The following is a 10392-nucleotide window of genomic DNA, read 5'->3' as shown; positions in this document are numbered from 1 at the left end:
ACAAAATAGCGCTTCCCCTGGAGATATGCTATTAGTGAGACATTGTACACAGATCAATTTAGCGAAACAATTCTCTACACACTATAGCGTGCTATTTTCTTCATTGATGGACATATTCATGAACCAGCAAGGCAAAAACATCACTATAAACCAAAACACGGTTATAATCACTTCGTTCTTCACAAGGTAACCAAGTTCGTTGAGAAGTGCAGGAAAACTAAACATTTGATATAGAATGAATTATGTCAATACGACAATATCTTGTTCCGAAGTTGTGTAAGACAACATTGACACATGGTTCTAACTATCGACCCGCAAGAAAAAAAATTCAAATTGAGTGAGAAGCAATTCACCAAAGAAGGTCAGTATCAAAACATGAACATGTTTTTAGCACATTACCTTTCGGTTCATCCCACGACACTCACTACTACTCCCTCCGTTCCCAAATATTTGTCTTTTTAGATATTTCAACAAATGACTACATACGAAGCAAAATGAGTGAATCTACACTCTAAAATATGTCTACATACATCCGTATGTTGTAACCATTTGAAATGTCTAGAAAGACAAATATTTGGGAACAGAGAGAGTAGGTTGCATGAAAATGTTCAACCTCTCCATTTGCATGAAAATGGACTCGGCAAAATAGAAAATAAAAGGTCGGCATGAAAATATTTAACCTCTCCTTTTGCTTCCGTCGCTACTAGAATCCACAGCTTTGCCGGGCACTCGACAAAGGCTGAAAAAAGTCGGCGACGTGTTTGCCGGCAAACATGACTCGGCTGGGCAGCCGGCAACAGAGGTTATTTTACCGAGTTCTTTCTATGGGCACTGCGAAAACACCTAAATAACTATCGAGTGAAAAAAAAATAGTATTCGACAACTGAATGTTGGAAAAAAAAACTCGACAAAAAAAAATTATCCGGGTGGGAAAAAAAGTGCTTGGCAAGGTAATGTTTGCCTAACCAATCAAAATGCACTCGGCAAACAACCTAACACCAGGGAAAGTTTCAGATTCCACTTCCAGTAATGTTAGTAGGTAATTCATCCTCGATCGCTGCCTCCGGTACAATAGAGATCTAGAAATCTAATCCAGTTAGTAAGCTGGTAAGGTACAGCACCTTAAATATTTGGAGCCAAACTTGGTTTACTACAGTAATATTAGTAGTTACAACTCAAAACTAGTCGACACGAGTTCTTTTTCTTCCCGCCAAGTCTCGACACTGCAGTCTAAACTATGTTAGCCTCTACAGGATGTGAGATGCACATCTCTGTCTAAGCAGGCTTTGACGAAACGCACCACATGAAACACAAGGCAAGCCTGTAGCAGATTCGTCCGTCTCTCAACTTCAAAGGCACTGCTACCCTTTTACAATCTCCCGGTAGAACATGTTGATGAAATCATCATTCTGCACAGACACAAAAAAGGCGTGAGCAGATACTCCATAGTCAACATGAGTGTCAGGAGGCTATGAATTTGTTGTAGCGACAGAATAGAATTATGCGAACCCAGCAACAAATTGAATCAACCTTATTATTTACTACTCCCTCCGTTCCATAAGAAATGTCGTGGTTTTAGTTTGTCTTCAGTTTGGTTGTCATGTACTCCATCCGTTACATAGTAAGTGTCGTGGTTTTAGTTCAAACTTGAATAAAACCACGACACTTATTATGGAACGGAGGGAGCACATGACAACCAACAGAAAGAAAAATTACCTGCACAAGCCTCAGCAATGCACCTCTCAGGTTGTCTCTTGATAGTATCACTGGGCCATACGATGCTGTTGGGGCAAGCAGTGGAGGAGGAGGATTAGGTGGTGGAAATGGCTGAAGCAACAACGCACCGTATGGTGGAGGGAGGCATTCAGTGGGCCGTGCAAAGTGCTCGAGCGAAGGAGACCTTTGCCAGTGCTGAGGACGAGGTGGAGGGGGAGCAGAGGATAGTTGAAAGGGCTTGAGCAAGACAGCACTTTGCCTCTGCTGAGGATCAAGTGCAGGAGGAGCAGTGGATTGTGTAAAGGGCTGGGCCAAGGGAGCACTTTCCCTGCGCTGAGGATCAGGTGGAGGAGGAGCAGTGGATTGTGCGAAGGGCTGGGACAAGGGAGCACTTTGCCTGTGCGGAGGATCAATTGGAGGAGGAGCAGAGGGTAGTGGGAATGGCTGGAAATAGGGAGCACTCTGCCGGTGCTGAATGGAAAGGGGGGGAAGAAATGGGGGTGGAGCTGAAGATGGAAAAGCAGCATGAGCTGTTGCTGCTTGCGAAGATGTGGTAACAATGGGGGGAAAGAATGGTGGTTTTGAAAGACTAGCAGGCTGAATGGTAGGAGCGCTGGTGGGTACATGAGCATCTTGGGGAACCACGGTAGCTGCTGACGCTCGTGGAGCAGGAAGCAGATTATGTGAGGCAGGAGGCTGTGATGAAACAGCACTAGGCGCTGGCGATGCACGCCTAGATGAAGGAACCGCCCTGATAGGTTGATTTGGCTGTACTGGACCTGCTCCACCAGTGGGTGCTCCAACACATGCAGCTGCCTGGCCGAAGAGATTAAAAATGGTTAGTCTCGTATAATTACATAATGATGCTGGATTGCAGAGCAACCACCGGAATAAACACAGATGTCCAGTGTTTCCAAACAGAATGACACGATATGGGAGGACGAACGAGTTTGCTTACTGTTAACAAAGCTGACAATAACTTGAATTCAACATCGCCAGGTACCAATGTAGATGGTGTTGTTGGCTGCTCTAGGGTATCTTCAGATGAGGGAACATCAGATGCTACTTCCAGCTCTTCACAATCACTGAAACTGGGCACAGTAAGATGATTTAAGTTGTGCTGTTCTGTACTCATGAGCCAAAGGGACCAGCTCAGCTAGACAATACGGTAAACTTGCATTATTACCCCTCTGGTTTCCTGCAGTTCTTTCATGTGACAGAGTTTTCATCATTCAGTTATTTAAACGAACTAATATTTATCCATAAGGAGAGCTCTAATTTCTTCTTCTGCAATATTTTTAACCCGGCGTTCTATAAAGGCCCTCGTATTAAAATTAAAATATTAGCCAAAGATCAGTTTTGTGTTTCTCCCCTTGCCACTCTTGTATCATAACGCCAACTCCTCAAAGTATTATGTTTGATCGTTAAGTTTGTACGAGGAAACGACTAAAACAGGTAGTGATACAACTTTGATCACGGCTAAAACAAGTGTAAAACATCTAAACAACTTAGAAACGATTAGCAGAGAGCAAATGGAATAGCTAGAGGCTATCTTCTATGCAAAGGTAAATAAGAAGCATGAAGATTCCGAATACCTTTTAACTGAAGGAACCAGTTTCTCTGGGGATGCCCTGGAATATGCTTTACGTATCCTGTACATTTCGTAGGCAATGTATAGTTCAGCGAGTACATGGCAAAAGATATAACTACTTGAAGAAAATGTCTAGCCATCTCTTGTAGTGGACAGAATCAAGCAAGCAAGCAAATGAAAGCATGGACAAAGGTTGAGCATCTGGTTAAACATACAGACAGATAGGTCGTGGATACAGGCTAAACAAACACTTAACCTCTGAAACTATAATTAACTAATGGAATGGCGTTAGTAAGCATCTGGTTAGTTTATGTGGCTCTGCATATTCAGTATTCCGCAGACTGCATTTCAATACCACACCTATGCTGAACTTCTTTTCAAAAATGTCTACAGGTGGCGACTGCCCACCTGAACGATTTCCATTAAATTGCTTACGCGATCAATAGTTTCTTTACAGGGAGTTCTACACAGAGAGGGGTGATCCTGTGGGAAAAACACACGAAGGACATAAGCTACAGCAACTCGGAGAAGTTTTTGACCCAGGCCTGGAGGATCGTTTTAGAAATGAATAAGGAGCAGCGCCACCTCCCGTTATTGATCAGGTTCGTTAGCGTGTGCTTACAGAGAACTGGAGAAGTTGACAGGTACTAGTCATTAATCTCAGCATATTATCTAACTTCTAAGACACTGAATCAACCAGTATACAAAATTCAAAAACAGCTACACTAGCAAAAACATACTTAAGGACCTAAAACTAGAGCAGATCAAATGAATGACCAAGCAGGATAGCATAACAAGTCAGTAAGACACAGCCTTTCTGGATACTAGGTATTGGATGGGAAGAAAGAAGATTTGTGATTGTCGGCACTGTTTCCTACCAATTGCCCGATTTGCACGACCAATGAGGCAAGGGAAGATGGTTAGCACAGACCAGGTCCTACAGCCTATATATTGGGTTGAAAGCCTTGATAAGTTTTAGTGGGCTTTGCAGTGAATACGCATAGTTCCAAGTATCAGTATATATCAAATGTTATGTACTCCCTCCGTTCCTAAATACTTGTCTTTCTAGGCATTTCAAATGACTACTACATACGGAGCAAAATGAGTGAATCTACACTCTAAAATATGTCTACATACATCCGTATGTAGTAGCACATAATACAGTAGTTTAGTAACTTATTGTTGACAAATGAAAGCATACCAAACAGGCAAACAGATAGACCAACGCGATCAAATTTCATGTTTAAGTTTAAAATGCCACTCCTAGCAGAAAGATATCTGGTGCTATGATCTGCAGTCTACAGGCCAAAATATATCAATACATTCTCATGGATGATATTTAATGCAATAAGAAAAAGAAATTACCTACTGAAAAGATGTGCTACTTCTTCACATTCCTCAGGCTCATAGAACCATATTCCAATAATTTCGGCTGCAGCATTGGTGTATATTATGTAAGGAACTTCCACCTTGTAATCAAAACCGCCCAGGAGGTCCTCGACCAGATTTTCTGCTTACAAGAGGAAGGCAACACAATATTAGCATATACTCCCTCCGTCCCAAAATAAGTGTCTGTCTTTGATTTAGTACAAAGTTGTACTAAATCAAAGACACTTATTTTGGGATGGAGGGAGTACATGTCATGCAAGCTAATTATTCAAGACAGCATTTTATACCAACCAGCTACACGATTCCTTACATACCAAACACACGATTCAGTAAGGTTTTCAAGTGAGCTACATTTTGTTGTGGAAGTTCCTGTACAACCTCATATATAAACCGAACAGGAACCAGCATACAACAATATATACCCCTAGGATGCTGAAGAGTTATTTTCTTAATGGAGGATGCATAAGAGAGAATGTTTCCTGATATGAAGACTGAGGGATGCATTAATTTATCCCAAAAGGCTACAAGCAATCAGTAATGTGTCCCATTTTATCTCATAGTAGTATACAACAATTCAAAGAAAAACCACTCCCCCTATGTACGATTTGTCTCCAAATGTTTAATAGATAGGCATGATTTATTGCCGTAAGGAATCTAGAACCGCAAAAAATACCTGTATTTCGACGATTCATGATGAGAAACTGGAATCTGGGTTGGGTGTTCCTGCAAGAATGTAAAGTTTTATTACGAGATGCACACTCTAAAGCACTTTATAGGTCCAACAAATTTGCATCTCAGAAGAATACAAGAGGACATCTGGTCATAAGTCCAACAAATAGCTGTAGATGCCGAAAATCTCAAAGGTAATGTTTACCAGTAGGCATTGTACTGTTTCAGGAGCATACATCGCCGAATTTACATGTAAACTATTGTAAGATCAGCAACAAACAGTTCAATGCAGGTGTCCAGAGATCGTATACAAAATACTAGCAGGGTCCAAAAACCCCCAATAGCCGATAGCTTGTGACAGACAGGAACTACACACAAATATCAATAAACAGTACTGAAAGTTCCACACCAGCATTTGTTTATCAAAAATATATACCAGCACTGTAAATACTTCAGGCAGTGCAGGCAAAATAAGAAATAGAAAATATTTCCCTAGCAACAAAATCCTAATAAATTTTCACCGTACAGGGGATTTTTGAACAACAATGCAACTAAGTAATACACAGTGCAAAGACCGAATCACAACAACTCCATCTGATCCCCATTTCTTGTAGAAAGCCACTTCAATGCTTTAAACTAAAAATTCACAACATCCGCATCCAAGTAAACACCCAAGTAGCCGGGAATTACACAAGCATCCACCAAACATCGCAAAATTGTAACACCTAGCGGTGCTTTCCCTAGCAACCAAGTCGTCTGCAATCTTCACTATGTAAGGAATTGCAGAACCACGACACGGTCCAAGTACAAAATCATAATGCCATTCCATTGCCAAGGCGATTTCAGTTCTCTTCCAAAAATTCTTAACATCCCCAACAACAGCAAGCAACCAATGCTACATTAATCGGCCGAAGCCAATGTCGCAATCTACGGCGCATCAGTTATAGGGTCGGGGCACGAACCTCTTGACGACGAAGAGCGACCCCTCCACGCCCTTGTGGCTCTGCACAAAAACACGCGTACACGGAGATCGAGTCAGGAACCGCGAAGCAGGGCGTCGAGAAGGGGGGAGGGTTCGGCGGAGGGTGCGGGGGGTTCAGTACAGTACCCATCGGACCGTGTCCTGGTCGAAGCTGTAGGCGGTGACGCTGGCGGCGGTGATGAGGATGTCGACGGTGGCGGGGTCGAGGCGCCGCAGCACGGTGAGGTTGAGCATCCGCGTGCCCTCCCGGTCCGCCCCCAGGTTCGGCGTCACCTTGCTCCGCCTCCCGCCGCCGCCGCCGCCGCGCCGCGCCATGAGGAAACCCTAGCTGGCGGCCGGAGCGGCTTGGGTCTGGGGTTTTGGACGGCCGGGGCGGGTGATCGCTGACGAGGGCAGTGGGGCGAGAGAGCCCTCTCGCTTTTGCCGCGCACGCCGTGGCACCGCCGCCGTGTGCGTGACAGATGCCTGCGCCACGCGGGGCCACTTGTCAGTCACCGGATGGAGTGGCTCCGGGGTTCATCCACTCGGCTAACCTTGCCTGCGTCCCAGCCCAGTGAGGAGCTTCTGGTCCAAGACGGGCCTATTACTGCTTTTCAAGTAGCCTAACAGAAACCGCGAGAGCTATATCTCGCCCGTGCCGATTCCTATTAGGTATCGCCTACAGTCCGGCGACTGTCGGTCCGGTAAAACACTGTAGCATTTGCTAGTTTTCCTTCTGTTGTTTTTGTTTTCCCAATGTTTGTACTACGGTATTCTTCGGGTTCTTTTTTTTTCAATGCATGTCTACATTATCCATAAGCGTTGTAAATTTTTCCTATTTAGCAGGAACATTTTTGGTGTACTCATTTAACATTTATCAACTACATGATTAGCATATTTGAAAAATATATGTTTCATGTCTATATTTTTTTATACACACTCTACCTTTTTGTATACGTCTAGAACATTTTTATCTACATTAATATTTATAAATACATGATTTCACATTTTATTTTAATACTTGTTCAGAAAAGGAATATGTGTTAAACGAATTCAAATACATGTTGAAACATTTTTGTATGATACGAAACATTTTTTGGACTATGCTATCATTTTTTTACATTGGATAAACATTTTTTTTTCAAGTCACACACATTCTGTTTGAAATGCGTGCACATTTTTGTGCAAATCATTTTATTGTCATCAACCGCCAAAAGCGGGGATTGAAAGAGCATTTACCACTTAAGTGTTTTGATGTTGATGACGATACAATTTGCGAACTAGCCGTGTGCCTAAACTACATAAGTATACTCTTTATGACACAAGACGGTTGGGCACCCCTCCGGATGGAAAAGAGCGAAGACGGCATTTCCGACGCGTTTTATTTCTTTAGTCATAATAAATCCGTACTATTAAGAGGGGCCCGCATTGGAAGGTACGGGTGAATCAAACACGTACATAACTAAATATTGCACACACATATAGCCTTCCATTTCGAGGAGAGAGTCTCTTATCCAATCTATGTAGAAAAACTACCCCCAGGGTGGTTGTACCGTAGGTAGCCCCGACTAAACCGCTCTATTGTGGAGTGGTCACTATGGTTGTTGCTCTGTTGGTTGTACCAGGCGCAAGGGCTGTTATTGGCCTGTCCGTGGGGCGGTTCAACTGGGTCGTGCGCCGGTCCAACCACTGCGAAAGGGTCATTTCCTTTCGGAATTGGGCTGGCATGTCTAGCGGTGGCTATTCGGTAATTCCGATAGTTGCATAACTATCGGTACAACCGGGGTCCCAAGCAGTTATCCCACTAGGGACTTAACAACTACTAGATGTCATTCTCGGCAGTTCTATCAGTGCAGGTACCGCCCCAACCACCACGAGTAGGATGATTCCACTCAGGTTTGGGGTGCGGTGCCAAGCAATGACCGACCAATTGTTTCGATTTATATTTACAAATTGGTACAGCCGGGACACGTAGTTCTACTGTTGCCCCAACGGTTGTACCGCCCTTGTGTGGGCTTGCACATAACGATGGGATTTGGGTCAACCCTATAAAAGGGAGATGGTTCTTCCACCTCCCACTCATCTCTTGCCCCTTTCTCTCTCCATTGATGCCTAAGCTATTTCTTGTCCTATCTCCTTTTCTAATCAACCAAACTTGCCGATTTGCTAGGAATTGAGGGAGAAGACCTAGATCTACACTTCCATCAAAGGAAATTTGATTCTCCCATACTTTCACTTATGAATCTTGTTACTCTGGGATGTTTGGGCACCCTAGATGGAAGAGGTCACCTCAAAGCCACATTTCATCGTGGTGAAGCTTCGTGGTTGTGCTGGAAGCCTCCAATTAAGTTGTGTAAAGAGCCCCAACCTTGTTTGTAAAGGTTCTAGTTGCCGCCTTCAAGGGCACCGCTAGTGGATTCATGGCACCTTGCATTGTGCAAGGGATGAGGAGAATAAGGTGGACTTAGGGACGCCTAGGGAGCATTGTGCGTCCACACCTCTCCAACGGAGACATACCTCCCCCAAAGGAGGGAACTCCGGGAACACACATGCATCCTCGTCTCCATTGATTCCACGTGCGGTTATTTCTTTTCTTTACTTTGTGCAAGCTTTTTTTGTGAGTTTATTGTGCTTGCACTTGTTCTTGTGTTGCTTGTCATATAGGTTGCCCACCTAGTTGCATATTCAGACAACTTGTTGAACCTAAATTTTTCTAAAGAGGTAAAAAATGTTAGTCGCCTATTCACCCCCTCTAATTGACAATACCGATCCTTTCACCCAACGAGCTTGAAACATTATGAATGCCCTCTCCACATCCTTCCTAGCTGCTTCCTTCATCGTTGCAAAGTGGATTTGTTTATTGCCTTGTGGTTCGGATATGGTTTTCACAAACGTTGCCCACTAAGGATAGATGCCACCTGCAAGATAGTATTCCATGTTGTAATCGCGCCTGTTGACATTGTAGTTGTTGGTAAACGTACTAGAAAACAAAAACAAAATCGCGCCTACGCACACCCAAGATCAATATGAAGATGCATAACGGGTCGGGATCAAGATCGTCATCGTCACAGAGTTGCAGCAGAAGAAGAACGTGTCGGTGTAGATTGTACTTGGAGTCCCTTGAACCGTCGATGAACGATCCTGCGAACCGCCCACGAACAGTCCCTCGAACTGAAGACCGAAAGCACGACCCCTCTGCTTGGTTGCAAGCGTGTAACCTTCACGATCCGGCAGCGGTTTGGCATCCAGAGCTAATCATCGCCGGAGAATCAGAGGGAGGAGATTAGAATCACATTGGGCTTCTAATTATGAGGATGGGAGGATTAGTCTAGCTCTAATTACTCAACTGGGACCAACTAGAACTAGAGGAGACTCCAAAACTTGTGTGTTCAAAAGAGCTCAATACCTTATGTATATATAGATTGGAGGGGAGACGGGCAGCCAAGAGGAGGAGAAGGACTCCCCTCCCCTTGCACCGGCCAAGGAGAGAAGGGGAGTCACGAGCACAGGGGGCGTGCCCGGTGAGCTTGTGACTCTCCAGTGGGTCTTCTGGCCTCCCTTCTGGTCTTCGAGGGTCCCTTATGGTCCAGAAAAAAATCACCATAAAGTTTCATCGTATTTGGACTCCGCTTGGTATTGATTTTCTGAAAAGCCAAACACAAGCAAAAATAGGAACTGGCACTGAGCACTGAGTTAATAAGTTAGTCCCAAAAATGATATAAGTAAAGCATATAAAGCATCCGAGATTGATAATATAAAAGCATGAAACAATAAAAATTATAAATATGTTAAAGACGTATTAGTGTCGAGACAATAAATTTGGGTGAAATACTACCCTCGAAGACTGTTGCGATCCCCTATACTTGTTGTGTTGAACCAATACATTTTATTAAGCTCCATTAGTCCATACGCCTCATACGACGAAGCATCGGAAGGTGGCGCCCGGGTCGGCGACAACTTCCGCGCTGACGACGCGAAGGCTCCAACCGGTGGAGGAGGAGCGAATGGCGGCAGAGCTACGAGAAGTTTGGCACGAAGGAGAAATAAAAGAGGAGAAAGAGCAAAT

The 10392-nt window shown here is 43.9% G+C and overlaps 1 protein-coding gene across 1 annotated transcript; it reads right to left on the bottom strand.

Moving 5' to 3' along the window:
* Window positions 1-983: 983 nt before the first annotated feature.
* On the bottom strand, window positions 984-6848 carry LOC119287533 (mRNA-decapping enzyme-like protein). Its single transcript, XM_037567086.1, has 8 exons — window positions 6474-6848; window positions 6328-6368; window positions 5370-5419; window positions 4673-4817; window positions 3312-3368; window positions 2675-2807; window positions 1717-2532; window positions 984-1409 (listed from the first exon to the last, which is right to left on the bottom strand). The coding sequence occupies exons 1-8, from the start codon at window positions 6660-6662 to the stop codon at window positions 1362-1364; spliced, it is 1479 nt and encodes a 492-aa protein (XP_037422983.1). The 5' UTR covers window positions 6663-6848; the 3' UTR covers window positions 984-1361.
* Between the last annotated feature and the right edge of the window lie 3544 nt (window positions 6849-10392).

Source organism: Triticum dicoccoides, chromosome 4A, assembly GCF_002162155.2.
Source record: "Triticum dicoccoides isolate Atlit2015 ecotype Zavitan chromosome 4A, WEW_v2.0, whole genome shotgun sequence".
In the NCBI taxonomy this organism is placed as follows: Eukaryota; Viridiplantae; Streptophyta; class Magnoliopsida; order Poales; family Poaceae; genus Triticum; species Triticum dicoccoides.
Note: the sequence above shows the minus strand (reverse complement) of the source record. Positions and strands in the feature narration are given on the sequence as shown.

Coding starts and splice junctions, on each gene's coding strand:
- LOC119287533 (XM_037567086.1), bottom strand. CDS start 6,662: ATGGCGCGGCGCGGCGGCGGCGGCGGCGGGAGGCGGAGCAAGGTGACG. Junction 6,369..6,473: donor ACCAGGACACGGTCCGATGG/GTACTGTACTGA, acceptor GTTTTTGTGCAG/AGCCACAAGGGCGTGGAGGG. Junction 1,410..1,716: donor CATTGCTGAGGCTTGTGCAG/GTAATTTTTCTT, acceptor GTGTCTGTGCAG/AATGATGATTTCATCAACAT.